General features: G+C 43.9%; 1 protein-coding gene across 1 annotated transcript in view; it reads left to right on the top strand.

Annotated features, from left to right (window-relative positions):
* Positions 1-17236, top strand: part of TRAPPC11 (trafficking protein particle complex subunit 11) — a 47963-nt gene that overhangs the window by 11929 nt on the left and 18798 nt on the right. Inside the window, exons 8-23 of the mRNA XM_083170565.1 lie at positions 2271-2367; positions 3616-3749; positions 4172-4319; positions 5629-5722; positions 6046-6125; positions 6205-6283; positions 7408-7462; positions 8908-9053; positions 11452-11513; positions 11597-11729; positions 11848-11978; positions 12392-12547; positions 13082-13269; positions 13363-13511; positions 15505-15626; positions 16974-17093. Of these exons, the coding sequence (XP_083026691.1) occupies positions 2271-2367; positions 3616-3749; positions 4172-4319; positions 5629-5722; positions 6046-6125; positions 6205-6283; positions 7408-7462; positions 8908-9053; positions 11452-11513; positions 11597-11729; positions 11848-11978; positions 12392-12547; positions 13082-13269; positions 13363-13511; positions 15505-15626; positions 16974-17093 (1894 nt within the window). The remainder of the gene's footprint in view (positions 1-2270; positions 2368-3615; positions 3750-4171; positions 4320-5628; positions 5723-6045; positions 6126-6204; positions 6284-7407; positions 7463-8907; positions 9054-11451; positions 11514-11596; positions 11730-11847; positions 11979-12391; positions 12548-13081; positions 13270-13362; positions 13512-15504; positions 15627-16973; positions 17094-17236) is intronic.

Raw genomic sequence — 17236 nt, 5'->3', positions numbered from 1 at the left:
GCGTGGAGTTGAGAATAGAATAGTGTGGCAAGCGCAGCGAGCCCGAAGCGTGGCGAGCGGACGCGGATACCTTCACAGCTATACTCGTCCCCTCGCGGGCTTCACAGGTATCCGCGTCCCCTCGCGGGGCTCGCCACGCTTCGGGCTCGGAGGCTCGCTGCGCTCGCCACACTATTCTATTCTCAACTCCACGCCGACGTGGATAGTGGGGGTATGAAAAGGTAGTAGGACGCGTACCGCCGCCCCTCGCGGGCTCGCTGCGCTCGCCACGCTTCGGGTTGACGTTGATAGTGGGGGTGGTGCACTATGAAAAATGGCATTTGGGGGCATTTCACTAGTTTAATACACATTTCAATGCATTCTGATGCATTTCAGTGCAAAATCGGGTGCGATCGCATCGCATGCGATTTGATCGCATGCGATGCGACTTTTAGCATACGATCTGCATACGATGCAGGTCGTGGGAGCCGTGATACTCCACAAGTACCAAATTACCAAATTGAGTGACCAACTACCAGCCAATCAGCCCCATAACTGTCAGTTTTCAAACAGTCTGTACAATGACAGTTAGGAGCTGATTGGCTGGTACTTTATCACTCATTTCAAGGCTTAGTACATCTGGCCCATAAAGAGGATGTATAAAGATAGAATATATGAAGTCTTAGAACGGAACCTTTTAGAGACCTACAGGTAGAGAATGTGGAGTTGTTAAAGGAGACAGACAAAAACTGTCAGAGAGGTAGGGGAACAGCCTGAAGTGGGCAGTATCATGCAGACAAAGGCCCCCACACACCAGAATGAGATTGGACCCAACCGTCCAATTTTGACTGGTCGTGCGATGGATGTGGACATGATTGCACTCCTGTGGTTCATGAGGTCGGCCCCAAGATGAGACATGCTGCATGTCTCATCCATCGGCTCTCATTATGGTCCAACAAGCAATCGTATGTGCTTTTAAGCACATATGATCGCTTGTTCGACTGCTCCACGGCCTGCAAACGACCAGGTCGTCCTGATGTATGGCCAGCTTAAGGGAGTGAAGGATTTGCAGAAGGAGGGAGTGGTCCACAGTGTGAAAGGCAGCAGAGCGGTTGAGCAGACAATAGTGGCCCTTGGATTTGGCTGCAAGGAGGTAGTTTCTGACAGGGGCTGTGTGACAACCCCTCTGGCTTGATGCCAGTAGATCAAACACCAGGCATACTGAGACATGGACTCACATATTGCCCTGGCACATTCACTAGCCCTCCATATGCAGCATTGTGTCTTGGCCCGGCACTTCCTCCTAGTGTGCACAAGCTCCAGGCAGAGGTGGGGGTGCTATTCTCTTGAAGATCCCAACCAATTGGTGACATTCTTTAGAGAGAGGAGAGGGGCACCATATCATGTGCTTGATCAGCATGCTATGTCTGCAGGCTACACTTCTGTATCCTCCGTTGTGCGTGACCTCAGACAGGTGCTGCCCCGCCACCGCACCCAAAAGAAGCAGAATCTGAGCTCTGCTCCATTTAAGAGGACCTGCCGAATAACTGACTTTAAGTGGCCATCTTTGTGGCTGTTGCTGATCATGGGTTGTCCTGATGATGGCATAGATATAACCAAAGATGTCAGGGTGGTTAAACAAGGAGGCATGAAAGCTGGTCACCATAAATATAGGCAGCTTCATTGTTTTTATTTATGTCACACATGCCGGCAGTTACAGGCATTGGGGCTGCTATAGCACTGGCCGCACAGCATTGTTCTATTATGGTCACGTTAAACACAAGTGTTTCCCTTTGTTCTCACAGACTCTGGCACTACACTATTATTATACTTTCTGTGCATATCACACCCCCACAACACTGGTCACACCTACAGCATTACTAGTCACATGCCCATAGTTCTAGTCGCACCCCCTGCAATGGCACACAGTAGGCCCTTCACAGATTTCAGCTCCAGGCCCACATGGACCTTGATCTGGCATGGAGTATCCCAACACATTTTAAGTATGCCTAAGGGCAACCCTCACCCCCTAGTATATAACCCTTTACCTACCTCCCTCTACTGGCTAAACCTATCCCCCTCTTCTTGGCTATTTATAATATCTCCAGTAATTTGGACACCACAGTGAATTCCAATTTGGTGGAATATCTGTTTATAAGAATAAGACATGAGATACCGATATATGTTAAGAGACATTTGTTTCGGAACTGTACTGATGTGGCATCCAACATCAAATCGCACTGATGCACAATTCACTAACAACCATTTGAATAGAATATGTCTGTGCTTAGAAATTACAGGACTGCGTATAACTTGGTGCATGAACTGAGGGCTCACGAAACCAACATGCTGGAGATAAAGACTATGGCTGGCTTTATAAATTATAAGGTGAGCTGATTTAGGAGTGACCTCTACACTGAAAAACTACATAAATGAGACCCACCTATACTATATATCTGAGGGTAATCTTTCACCCCTCAATTAGCAGAACAGTGAAGGGGCTTTCCCAAGGATACTGATCGGAGATGCTGACATTCCCCTTGTGATGTCTCCTTCTCCTGCCATGGCAGTCAGCCACTCTGCTTCTCTACACACTATGTTATTATAGGGGAATACAGGACCCTGCTACAAGTACAAGCTGAGGCACAGGTCCAGGACATAACACTATGAGAGTGCCCATAGCAACCAATGAGATTCTTTTTATCATTTCTTTATTGCACGGGTTCTCAGAGTCGGTCCCCAGGAGCCCACGCAGTGCATGTTTTGCAGTTTTCCCTCACAGAATTGCAAGTGAAATAATTAGCTCCATCTGTGGATCTTTTAAAATGTCACTCAGAAATTAGTGCACCTGTAGGGTGACCTGGAAACGTGAGCTGTGTGGGGTCCTGAGGACCCAGTTTGAGAACCACTGTTCTATTGCATCCTGAAAAACAATAGACAGGATCTGGTGTTTAGAATCTTTAGTGAATTCACCACTTTGTGTCTTTTTGTTGTTTTCTATGGAAACCTGATAGACCACTTTTATCTATCTATATAGCCACCTTATCTATAGTGTTCCTTCTAGGAACTAGGGCGGGCAGGGGGGACGGACCGGGCACGGCGACGTCACCATTTTGGGCGTGCCCGGGCCGCCAACGTCACAAAAGGGGCGTGCCCGGCCGGCGGAATCACGCAGAGGAGTGGACGCGGCCGGCGGCGTCATGCACAGGGGTGGGCGCGACCGGCGGCGTCATGCACAGGGGGCGGACCCGGCCACCCGGAAGGCTGTAAACTGCCGGGGAAGTGCCGGGCATCGCTATGTCCCGGTCAAAACAGCGGGGACAAAGGCAGGCTGGTTTAGCGGGGAGCTGCCAGAGGGGCAGGGCGCATTTTTCACTTTAAAAATCGGGCAGGGCGCAGCGCCCCGCTAAAACAGCCTAGCGGGAACACTAGTGTTCTCTTGTAAGATTTACTTGGGTGACAATGATGTTGGCTGACTATATGTTTGTTTATAAATGTAATGCAAAGTTTTTGTTTGCATTATATATTGCAAAATGCACACTTTAATAAATAAAATCAGGCACCTATGTGTTTCTTTAATTGAACAAATGAGGTGTTTGCTGAGACCTGTGCTATATATTTTTTATTCTGCTACAGATCTGCCGTCTGTGTTTCCAGCACAACACTCCTCTAGATGCAATCGCACAGTTCAGGAAACACATTGATCTCTGCAAGAAGAAGATAGGCAGCGCTGAGCTTTCCTTTGAACATGCTGCCTGGATGTCTAAACAGTACGGACTTCTCTAGATTAACAAATTCTACTAGACATGATTTCTACCATCTAGCCCAGGGCTGGGCAACACCGGCCCTCCAGATGTTGATGAACTACACATCCCAGCATGCCTTGCATCCGTTTCAGCATGGCCACATAGCAAAACTAATGCAAAGCATCCTGGGATGTGTAGTTCATTAACATCTGGAGGGCCGGTGTTGCCCAGCCCTGATCTAGCCTCTTCTGGATGCTTACAGTGATGTATACATGCATGCTTATAGTGTGGTATACAATGGGGGATCATTTGCATATTCACATGATGCCGGTTTCATTTCTCTCTTGTGTTCATACTTAAGCAGCATGCTTCCTAAACATACAACATCCATGGAGACTATATTTATACAGCACGTGTTGTGATTAGTTCTTGTTCTTCCATTAAAGGTTCCAAGCTTTTGGGGATTTGTTTGACGAGGCTATCAAGCTTGGACTGACTGCTATACAAACCCAGAATCCTGGTTTCTACTACCAGCAGGCAGCATATTATGCACAGGAGCGCAAGCAGCTGGCAGCACAGCTCTGTAGCCATGATGTAAGTCTCTGCTAGTTCTCTTGTATCTCTTTGATGAAAAGAAAGCTTTATGTGATGGCATATGGGGATTATTCTGGTTCACTCCTTCTGGCAAATTCCTTCTTAGATGGACAAAACCATGTGCACTGCAGGTGGGGTAGATGTTACTTGTGCAGAGAGAGTTGGGTGGGGTTTTACTTCATAGTGAGATCTATATTGCAGTGTAAAAATAAAGCAGTCAGTATTTTCCCTGCACAGAAACATAGTAACTCACCCAAATCCTGCAGTGCACATGGTTTTGTCCATCCAAGAAGGAATTTGCCAGAAGGCGTGAACCAGAATAAGGCCAATTGTCTCATGGCTGCTCTGTCATGGGCATAAAGTCATGAGGCCCCCATACACTTGGCTGAGGTATTTCATGCAGCCTCACAAGGTATTGCAAGAGGCTAGATCTCATGTGGTCATTTTGCATACAATGTATTGCATGCGATCTTATTCGCCACACGATGTATCCTGGTGGCAGCAGTGACGATCTCTGCATCTGACGCACAGGACCGCGCGTTGGATCAGATTAGTCCGTATATGACAAACTATTTTACGCTTTTGACAAGAGTTATCTGGCGGATGCATCAAATCGGGTAGAAAAGGGCCCAATTGTACTAGTGTATGGGTCCTATTCTTTGTCAGTATTATAAGGCGGTTACATTATCCTGTAGTGAATGTTCACACTATCACTTCACCTTCTTTTTAATTGGATCTTCTAGTGTTCACTCTAGGATCACCGAGCAGGGCACCTTTTTCAATCGGGAGGGCACATTCTATATTAGAAATTTACAATCGAATCAAAAGATAAAAACATATAAAAAAAATTGCACACTGCATTAGGATAATGCCCAGTAAACCTTGTCATACTCTGCTATGTCCATTATGTATTTGGTTGTAATGACAATTACACATTATGGCACACACTGTAATGCTTCTTACACATTATACCACACACCATTATATCCATTTACATATGATGGCACACACCTAAATTTCTATGCGACATGTCAGCGCAGTGGGGGGCAGTGTAAGGGCGCACGGTGCCACACACAAAAAGGGCAGGGTGCATTTTGAGGTTTTAAAACAAAGGAAGGGTGCAGCACCTTGCAAAAGAAGTGTAGAGGGAACACGAGATCTTCTATAAAACTCTCATCTGTAGAGCTCCTTTATGAATGAAGTTGCTTGAAACAAAACAAACTATTAGGGTCTAATCCGTTTTTTTTGTTCTTGAACGCTTACTCCCTGTTGTTAGCTTAATGTCATTTTGTGTACTATATATATTTAGGCTTCTGTGGCTTATCCTAGTCCGGACCCTCTGGAAACACCGAATGGAGTGTTAGATTTCTATGGACAGAGAGCGTGGAGGCAAGGAATACTAAGTAAGCCATACGTCCCGCTCCCCATATTGCACTAACATCTGTGGGTATTTTATAACCACTTAACTGACTAATATTTTTTCCAAAAACAGCTCTAAAATGTTTTGGGGTTTTTGAGGATTGAACAATATTTATTTATAAAATAGCTGCACTTGCTCACAATACAGTTTAACATGAAATATTATACAATGGATTCCGTGATTGATATTATGTAAGAGAATTTCCGGATTAGAGACTATGCTTCGGTCAGCAGGGTCCAACTTGCACAGGGGTTTGTAGGACATATTAGTAACACTTGATGAATGAATATACTGTATACATTGCAGGTTTTGATCTTACTGATCCTGAGAAGGAGAAGGCAGGAATTCTTGCTCTTCAGCATAAAGAGAGAGATGTCATTCACTCGGTGAGCAGCGCGTTGTGTTCCCCTCCTCTCACCCTTGTGTTGGGATATATTCTTACCTGTTATCCTGTGTCTTGGTTAGGAACTTATCATCAGCCTGCTCAGCAATGCCGTAGCACAGTTCAAGAAGTACAAGTGCCCACGAATGAAAAGTCACTTGAGTAAGTACTATTTTAAATCTTGAAAAAAGGTGTAAATATTAAAGAAGACAAAGCCTTACGAATTTGGTGTATATATGTCCTTTAGTGATTGGTCTCATAGTTCAAAAAGTTGTGTGTGTTCTAATAAGTACTTCAATAAAACCAATACCTGAAATAACTCTTACCAAAGAAGGACTGATTGACCGTGGACATGCGACCAGTAAATCGCAGTGGACACAGTTTGCAGCAGCTTGAAAAATCAGGCTGATTTTTGTTGGATTGCTGAAGTAACCATGGCTGTGTCCGTATGCTGCCACTGTGATGGCAATAGCCAACAGGAAGCAGGCTGTGACGATCTCTGTTCTCACTATGCTGCTATCGGAGAGTGAGCCAGACTGAGCTGTGGCACGGGAACATGGCCAGTTTGGGAGGGAGGCCTTACCATCCAAGACTCTGCCACTGGACCTGTCATGGCTGAGGACAAGGAAGGACTGGGGGCTCCTGTCTGACTTGTTAGCCTTACTGGGGGGGGGGGGTCTGAGGCAATTTAAATATAGTGGTTTGTTTTTTTGCGGGGGCCGGGTTTTTTTTTTTTTTTTTCTTGTGTCGGACCAATTTTTTTTTACTCCTGTTTCGGGGCAGTGTGTTCGTTCAGGATTCGAATGTTTAACCCAGCAGATCAGAAATAACCACTTTCAGAGGAGGTCATTGACTGAAAAAGTCTGGCCAGCCCTGCCTTACCCAGATGAACAGGATGAAGTAGTGGGATAATAGCAAATAAATGGGAATTTATTTCCACACAAACCAAATAAGCTGCTCAGCTGCTGGGGGAAAGCCGCTCAGTGTGTATGCACTGAGCTGCTTTCCCCGCAGCGGTGATTGTCATCATCGCTGTCCATACACACTGGGCATAGTCACCCGAAATGTATGGACCTTAAGTCTGGGTATACAGTGTAGATCCATACAGCTTCTGCCATGATTCCATTTGACATTACTGTGTTTATTATTCCCTATATAGGTGAGCTGCTTCTGCTGATCAAATGTACGCAGCAGATGAATAGAGCTCATTTCTATTGATTCCGACACACTTGGTACTTGTCCATCTTTCTAACTCATTAGGATGTCTTTCTTTTTTGCCGTTATAGTGGTACAGATGGGAGAAGAATATTACTATGGTAAAGACTATACTAAAGCGCTGAAGTAAGTTCTAAAGTTTAACTAAGTAAATGAATGTAACATTAAACCTTTCATGTTGCATTGGCCTGGATGACTACTTTTGCAGGAATTAATTTGGTACTTGTGTAGTTTCACTGTGGCAGTTACTTGTCAGAATCAGCGTAGTGTTCCCGCGTCCAGCGTAGTCCTCGTCCCTGTCAGTATCAAAGCCGTGTTCCCGCCCGTTCGCAGCTAGCTGGAGCTTACATAGTTAGCGTAGTCAGTCAGGCGCCCCGTTCAGTATCAGCGTCGTGTTCCCACCCGTTCGCGGCCAGCCGGAGCTTACGTAGTTAGCGTAGTCAGTCAGCGCTTATTACATTGTGTGGGAACCATTGACCATTTTAACCTGCCTGACATGACAGGTGTGAATGTGTTCCTGAAACACCCCCACTATCCACGCCAGCCCGAAGCGTGGCGAGCGGATGCGGTACGCGTTCTGCCAACCTATTCATACCCCCACTATCCACGTCGGTGTGGAGTTGATTTTATAAAGTGTGGCGAGCCACCGAGCCCGAAGCGTGGCAAGGGGACGCGGAATACACCAAGTAATCCGCGTGCGCTCGCCGCACTTTAGAAAATCAACTAATATCCCCTGCGTCTGCCAGCGCAGGGGATCTGGCAGTTACCGGCGCTGTGTGAGAGACGCTCGCTAGGCTTGCCAGGGACGCCGGAGACAGAGCTGCAGCTCCCGGGAACAGTACAGTGACTAGCAGCAACACGGGGACACTACGCTGACTATGCAGGGCTGCCGCGGAGTCACTACACTGACTACGCTAAGCAGCCGTTGGGCTACGCTTTCTTACATAGATTCGCCTATGCTGAAAATGTAGCCTGCCGCCGTGAAACTACACAAGTGCCATTCATTTAGATAAGACGTAACATTTCAGTGAACATTTGTATGTATTCAAACTGGTTAGATTGTCACCTCCTTTTTTTCTATGGTCCCACATATACACAAATGATGAGTTCACTGCAATTGGTGCTTTGGTGTACTACCCTTTGCAGTACATGGGATGCCAGCTATATAAAAAAAACCATCGCATGCGTTTTGAACTAGATGCAATGCAATCCAATTCAAAACGTGGGAACGGCCAGCGATGGGAAAAAAAGTAGCAGAATTTTACCGCAGGGTGGCATCGCGCATGTGCACAATTGACTGTACACATTTGCAGTCTATCGATAATAGCCCAGCCTGCAAATTTGATGCCATGTAATTAGGCCCATTGTTTCAATCATAACTCAAATAAATTAATGGCATGAAACAAAATGTAAAGATGACCTGTGTGCTGGCAATCTAAAAGGTGTGCTTCACATTTGATACTTGAACATGTATATCCATACCTACATATTAAATATTTACTTGAGTCTCTCTCTGCATCCGGAAGGTACTCATGTATACTTTATAATCTGTGACGTCTTGTTTTGCACAGGCTGTTGGACTACGTCATGTGTGACTATCGCAGTGAGAGATGGTGGACACTGCTTACATCCATATTAACCACAGCCCTGAAATGTGCCTACCTCATGGCCCAACTGAAAGACTATATCACCTATTCCCTGGAGCTGCTAGGAAGAGGTACACTTCCCATAGAGGGCGATATTGTCCGCTAGGTCACGATTTACATTCTACAGCCAACAATGTCATTCAAAGTGACTGCGCTACTTTCTGTCTCATTAGAAAACAGATTGATCCAGACCATGTAATGTTTTGTTGGTTTAAACTTGTCAGATTTCTTTGAGACCATTTATTTTGTTTATAGAAATACTTCTCTGGCTAACCAGGACTTAATCAATTTAATGCAGCTAATTGTAGACCTAGGACCTTATTCAGACCTGTTCGCAAGGCTGCAATTTTTGCAGATGGACAAAACCATGCTGCACTGCAGATGGGGCAGACATAACATGTGCAGAGAGGGTTACATTTGGGTGAGTTATTGTTTCTGTGCAGGGAAAACATTGGCTGCTTTAGATTTCAGTTTGAACACACCTCACCCAAATCTAAAGGTGGCCATACACACGCAGATTTATCTTCAGATCTGGCTGTTGGAACAAAAACATGGTTATGGATGAGAGCAAATGACAGTTGACCATTTGCTTGGAAATGCTGGAAAACAGACAAACTGTCACTCATCCATAACCATGTTTTTGTTCTAACCAGCCAGATCTGAAGATCAATCTTAAGCCGCCCATACATGGTCCGTTCCTGCCCGTCCGTTCTGTACTATGAGATTCGCGCTCCCGCGCATCTCATTGTACGGTACAAAAAGTATGTGCTGCACATACTTTTTGTACTTGCTTTACATCACATCGCATTGCATGCACAAGGCATGCAATGCGATGCAAAGTGTACTATTTAAGTACAAAACGGATCCGTTAAACGGACCGTGTATGGGCGGCTTTACTAGTGTATTGGCACCTTAACACTCTGCACATGTTACATCTGCCCCACCTGCAGTGCAGCATGGTTTTGTCTGAATCAGACCTATAATGTCGGCAGTCATAATATCAGTACAACATGATTAGAATAATGGCAAAACATTCCCAGTGGTCTAGCAGTGACTTACCTGCTATGGCGGATCTGGCATTGTCTTCTGGGTCCAGCAGTAACATTGTGGTGACTCCTGGATCATCCTGCAGCAGATCTGAGGGTGTGTATCTACAACCTCCCCTTCCACATCCTAACAGTTATGATCCTCCTAGAGCAAAACCCTCACCCGCAGCAGCCTAACCTCCCCCCCCCCCCCCCCTTTTTACCTTAACCCTACTCTACTGCAGCCTGTCCCTCTGGTATATGCAGTATGTTGACATTGTGAACATGCTGATATGTTCAATGTTGTTCAATGTATACATATTGGGGTATCGTTATTACGACTGTTGACTAAATGATAGGAATCCAATATTAAAAAATGCTTGGAATATGATTGACTCATCAGTAGATGGGCTATTGGGGAAATTGCACTTCAAACCTAGTGTAATTTACTCTCAGCAAACTTTGCTTTGCTTAAATGTTTCACGGCGGCCGATATATCTGATGCGATATCGGCCGATCCGATGCGATTTTTTTTACCTGTTCATAACCCTACTATCCACTACGCATGGAGTTGATTTTATATAGTGTGGCGAGCGGACACAGATTACTGCGCTCGCCACACTATATACAATCCACTCCATGCATAGTGGATAGTGGGGTTATGAACAGGTAAAAAATCGCATCGGATCGGCCGATATCGCATCCGATATTTCGCCCTCTGTGAAACTAAACAAGTAACGTTTATAGTTTTGATGCACTCAGTACTGCATATGGTTGTTGGTTTATCACCTATACAGTACAGTGTTTATTCTAGCACCTGCTATATTTGAAAACCCATGTAGTTCCTCTTCCCTGCCTGAGGTGTCGCTGTCTGCTGTGGTGTTTCTAGCACAGGTCTGGTTTGTGTATCAGTGCTGATATACAGACCACACTGTGCTAGAACCTCTACAGCAGACAGCGACACCCCAGGCAGGGAAGAGGATCTGCATGGGTTTTCAAATATAGCAGGTGCTAGAATGAACACTAATAGTATACTAGCTAATGTAGTGCTACCCTTTTTTAGATTATCCGTCACTTGTCGTCTCCTCACGGAGATCCGATTCCCCCGAACTGAGTGTCCGAGTGAATCTTTACTTTATTGTTTAGAAAAATGTTGTATGCCCTGAGCCTACTCCCCATCATGATAGTGTGAGGTTTTGCCCATATATTTTTTTCTTTGTTACGACTTCCTCAAACCACCAACACATGTTTGCCCTTGTACAATTATTTTTATGTGTACTGTACTATTTTTCTATACTGTATGATAAAAAAAAATCCAATAAACATATTTAAAATAAAAACAAAAGTGCAAAGTTTGCATTGGTGAAACACCCCATTTCTCTGCATGTGACTGGACCTTGCTAAGGAGTTACTGTATGCTGATGACATTTCATTGTACAAACAGCATCCACACTGAAAGATGATCAGAAGTCTAGGATTCAGAAGAACCTGATTAATGTGTTGATGGTGAGTTACTAAACCCAGATGTCCTGAGCAGTAATTATTGTTGTGGCCCTATATTGGTTACAACCGAATCTCCTGCTGTGCAGAATGAGAGTCCTGAGCCAGAGCCAGACTGTGATGTCATCATGGTGAAAGCGGCACAGCGCTTGTGGGCAGATCGAGTTTCCTTGGCGGGTAGTAACCTGTTCACCATTGAAGTGCAGGACTTTGTTCCATTTGGTATGTATCTAATGAATATTTAGTTTGCAACTTAGGAAATGTTTAACATAGTGCATTGTGTGGTGTCTGCTATAGATACGCCATCTTACTCATTTTGGTTTGTCATTTTCTACTCTAGTACAATGCAAGGCTAAGTTCCTGGCTCCAAGCTTTCATGTAGACACTCCGGTTGAGCTGTATGTTTATCTGAAAACGGACTGCCCGCACCCAATTCGCTTCTCTAAGCTCTGTGTTGGCTTCAGCAACCAGGTAACATGCATGGAAGTTCATTTCTCAGTGGCTTAATGTGAGTGTAAGTCGTGTCTTAGGGGTCAGTTCAGTTCCCTACATGTCCCTTTCTGGCACAAGTATGTGCGTATATATGCCCCACATTTCCGGTACCTCTGGACTGGTGCATTTTTGTTTGCAGCCATATAGGGCTAAAAAGAAAAAAATCCAGAAGTGCGGGGTCAGATTGGACCAAGAATAGGGCTAAGTGAATAGGCCCCATAGTGTTAGCACACAGTACAGGGCTACTGCTTACATAGCATTTGTGAGACTGGCCTGACTTGCCCATAAATATTTATATGATAAAGTATTACAGAAAACTGCATTTACCACTTGTTATAAACATTGTACAACACCAATGAACTGCTCACAATTTTGTAACTTCTGATTGGCAGGATTATAACCAGTTCTGTGTGGTGGAAGAACAGTACCAAGCCAGTGATATATTGGAGCAGTCTGCACAGGGGACAATGTGTCTGGTGTCTGGGAAGACACGGAAATTTACATTTAAATTTGTTGCCAAAACTGAAGATGTTGGGAAAAAAGTTGAGGTAAGTGAACACAAAGATGTTTGATGGGATGAATTTAGTTTGAGTGTGCTGGGGTGAGGGATGTTGGCCCAATTCTGAATTCTGGAATTCTTTAAATATAATTGCCACTTTAAAAAAAAAAAAAAAACCCTGTCCTGCACCTGTGGCGAACGCGGACTCACGCCGGTTAAATTATGTATAACGAGTGTACATTATCTACATACAGAAGTATGTGTTAACATTGTACAGCTGCCCACATGATAATCCCCTCACCATCACGTAATAAATATACAGTATGTTCTCTGTTTACTGCCATACACTGCATAGTCTCATGTTACTGTAATATTATTGGTATCTCATTCATTTATGGTGAAAAGAGATCATAGCCAGCTGCAAATATAAATAAGCACGGTCACTGAGCAGTCAGCAATAGCAGAGTATATGAATTCCCTGAAGCTGCCCGGTCATTGAATACAGAGCCACTTATTATGTTGTATTGGAGATGTAAATGATGTTACTGGTGGTGTTGCACTTACACATGTTTTCATTTTTCAGATAACCTCAGTAGATCTAATCCTGGGCAGTGAGGCAGGCCGCTGTGTGATCCTGAACTGGCGAGGGGGTGGAGGAGACGCTGCCTCTGCTCAGGAAGCCGTACAGGCGGCACGCTCTTTTAAGCGCAGGCCTAAACTTCCTGAAAGCGAAGTCCATTGGGACAGTATCACAATCCAAGCCAGCACCATGTTAGTAATGACTAGAATACCTCTTTATTTCACCTCAGTATCATTCTGGCTGGTTTTTCTATTTATTTATTTGTACTTTTTATTTTTTTTAAGGATTATTTCTAGAGTACCTAAGGTGTCAGTCCAACTGCGTCATGAGCCACCAGCTTTGAATAATGAAATGTACTGCCTGATGATAACCATCCAATCACAGGAGGACCTGGTCATGAAGGACGTGAAACTTACTGCAGGTCTTAAACCAGGTAAACACGTTTTTCTGTGTGGTTTGATTTCTCCGTTTGGTCGTAACCGTAATGAATCAGAATTTCCAAACAGGGTTCTATGTAAATCATTTGCAGTGCATGATCACTTGTCTTACAGTAGATCAGCATTATGTGTCGCATCTGGCCTTCTCTGTACCTAATCATGTGTTGAATACTTTAACCCTTTGCATGCCAACAGCTCTGTGAGAGATGCGCAAAACATCTACTAAAAATGCCAGCGTCGCTCACATTTGTTATATAAATTTAAATAAAAAGTTCAGTGTAAAAATAGATCTCTCCTATATAAGGTAAACATCACAGGTCTTCTCTGACGAATAAAAAGGTTTGCTTGGCAATTTTTACACCTATTTTGGCAAATTAACTTTCCACTCGAAAGGGTTAACTAAGAAAATAGTGGGTGAATGACCATTGTATGAAGACAAATAAAATGCATTAAATAAATGCGACAAAACCGCAGAGTTCACCATATTGCAGATTACACCCGATCTTCTACCTCACTAGCATCTTCGTCTCTATTACTTCAACGCACAATCCCAGCTGCTGAGCCACAGTTTGTATACAATGCCCATGTCTTGCAGTGGTGCGATTATTGGCAGACTGCACATGTGTCGTGATCGCATCGTGTAATTGCCAAGGTTCGTCTGCAATCTCATTCACTAATATTTTATAATCTTAGTGATTGACAGGAATGGACCATTTGGTGAAGTATGAGTGGTGGCAAAAATGCAGGAGTGTTATGGCTGGTTATGTACACCACAAAGCATGACACCAGTGTCGCTACTGACAGGGCAATTCTGCAGAGGGAAAGGTCAATATTCCTCATAATCGCATCTCTGATGCATAGGCGTACGCAATTCCGGAGTACTATGCAACGGCATTTTTCTTCTTTCCTGGGCAGCAGCTTCACTTGTGATAAGTAGCAGTTCCGTGAACTAGGGAAAAATGCAGTTTTACATCTATTTGGGTACAATCATATAGTAGGTCCTAATCTCATTGTTTTAGCTTTGATGGGTCCTTATGACCAATCCCCACAACCCTCCATCCACTCATCAACACTTAAAAAGGTTCCATTCACCCACACCATATTGTGGCAACTGTGGCCTTTAATGCCTGCTGGTCTTGCAATGATTCGATTAATTTGGTCTTCGAGTGTGAAGTCTGATGGGTGGGGAAAGTTGGGACAGGGGATGATTGAGGCAGATGATCAATTGGTGAGCTGACCCAGTGTGATGTCACACAGTTCATTTGCACTGTTGCCACTTGATTTCAGGTTCCGATGGCACAGTTCATAAACCAGTATCTCTTTCAGCGTTAAATAGTCATTGGTGCGCAAGTTGTAAAATGGAGAAGATACAGATGTGTCCATGTTTTGCAGTTGAGCCAAACAGCCCCTCTTGGCGTTCCAGGTCTTGTGAAACTCTGCTGGCACCCGCTTTTTTTTTTTCTTTTTAATATGTTGTTGCCAAAATGCGTATAACGGTGTGTGCGACTGAGTCTCTAATTCTATATACATAATGCTACGAAGCTGCTCCAAGTTCTGTTCTGTTCCATATATAGACTGTCACGCAGATATATCCAAGTGGTGCATAGTAAATTAATCGACACTTGGTACGCCTGTGTCACACAACATTGTGTGTCTTTTTTTTTTTTTTTCTAGATCAGTGATTAAAGTAGAAGATTAATTGAACTACAATATCCATAACATTTATAATATGTTTTTCATAACACTTTGGGCTAATTCCTGTTGTCATTTACAAATGTACTTATTTAAAAGGCTTAGCTTAAGCTTGATTGATGCTTTCAGTAGAAGTACAGTCATTGTCATCCAGTGTTTGGTGTGCATGCCTGGTACTGTTTGGGTTCCTTAAAGTTGGCAGCCACAGCGTTAACCAGAAAACTTCGGATTACCTGAGGTGACCTTGCAGCATGGTATGCATTGTGCAGTAACCCAGGATAACAATGTCTCTCACAGGGCAGGATGCCAACCTCACACAGAAGACTCTCGTTACGCTTCAAGAAACAGAAATGTGCGATGACTCAAGCCCGGCTCTACTCACAGACGTCCCCATAGGAAGCCTGCAGCCTGGAGAAAAGGTGCTGCGCTGACCTTTAATACACTCAGCCAAGTCACTGTGTGTGTTGTCACTGGGAAATAATAAACCACTAACCATGCAGCTCTGTTACAGGAATGTAAATAAGACTTACCCATACCTTTTATACAGTTATGTTAACCAGCAGCAGTATATTTATATAGTGATGCAAGGACATAACACACAAAATGTGCTGTTGCTATTCACATATGCTGAAGATTTTAGTTACGATCATGTATACACCACTTTTTTCTGTAGCATAATATTTGGTTTCTGTAGTTTATGTACTAGTGCTGGGCAACGATAAAAAATTTTAATCGCATGAGTTTTCTGCAATTAATCGCATTATTAGGAACATAAGTGCCACTTACCTACATTCTCAAGGGGGATTACATGCTCGTTGCCGTAGTGGGGGTTACATGCTCTTTGCCGTAGTGGGGATTACATGCTCGTTGCTGGGGGGGGATTACATGCTCGTTGCCGGGGAGGGGGGTATTACATGCTTGTTGCCAGGGAGGGTTACATGCTTGTTGCGGGGGGTTACATGCTTGTTGCCAGGGGGGGATTGCATGCTCGTTGCCATAGTGGGTATTACATGCTCGTTGCCGGGGGTATTACATGCTTGTTGCCAGGGGGGATTACATGCTTGTTGCCAGGGGGGATTACATGCTTGTTGACCATTCATCGGTCCAGCCTTCAGTCTGTCAGCTGAAATAATATGCAAGTTTGGTTGAAACTAGGGGGTGTGATATATAACAATCACAGCAGCATGAGTCTGTTTTCAGCTGCTAGAAGCTGGTATGTCCTCTTCTATTCCTGTAAGGTCATTTTACATTGTTAGAGAATTCATATTTGTATGTTGGTAACTACTTTCATTTTCAAATTCCAAATAAACAGCAAAACCTCTGCACATTATAAACACAGATGGCTGTTTTGATTGGTCCACATGCCCTGTTCTGGAAAGTTTTGTGCTTAGTAACAATTCTAGAAGACCTATCTCTTTCCCTGATTATGTGACCACTGAGTGGCACGGTTATCATCCGTATAGCAGTCTGCATTCCTATTAAATGTAGCTATACAATTACACGAGGTTATATAAGCAGAAAGCTCGGTCATTGTTTTTAATCTAACAATATTTCTTGAAAGTAAAATAAATTCCTAATTGCATATTTCATGTATGCTGAAACAAAACTTTAAGTGCAACTGTCAACATTACCAAATACAGTACACAACCATTGCTCATTCTATCCTGTGTAATCTGTTACTAGTAAATCTTCAGGGATTAGGCCCCGTCTGGCTGTATGGAACCCATAATAATGTAATCGTTGTTGTTGTTGTGTGTTCTTTGCAGCTGGAGATGCCCTTGTATATCCGCTGCGGCACCGTTGGCACACGTGTATTCCTGGTTTATGTTTCATACCTGATAGATACGTCCGTGGAGGACAAAGAGATTGTCTGCAGATGCCACAGAGTAAGCTGATACTCCCATATTACTGAGTGTCCTCTCACACCTTGGCTGCCCAACTGATGGTCTCCTGTGAACTTCCGTCTGTCTTTGATATGCAAATATTTACATGCAGTTTAATTTTAAATAATACAATTTTGCATCGATTA

This window comes from Crinia signifera, chromosome 1, assembly GCF_055691185.1.
Source record: "Crinia signifera chromosome 1, ASM5569118v1, whole genome shotgun sequence".
NCBI lineage: Eukaryota > Metazoa > Chordata > Amphibia > Anura > Myobatrachidae > Crinia > Crinia signifera.
The sequence above is the reverse complement of the archived record's forward strand: the minus strand, read 5'-3'. Positions and strand labels throughout refer to the sequence as shown.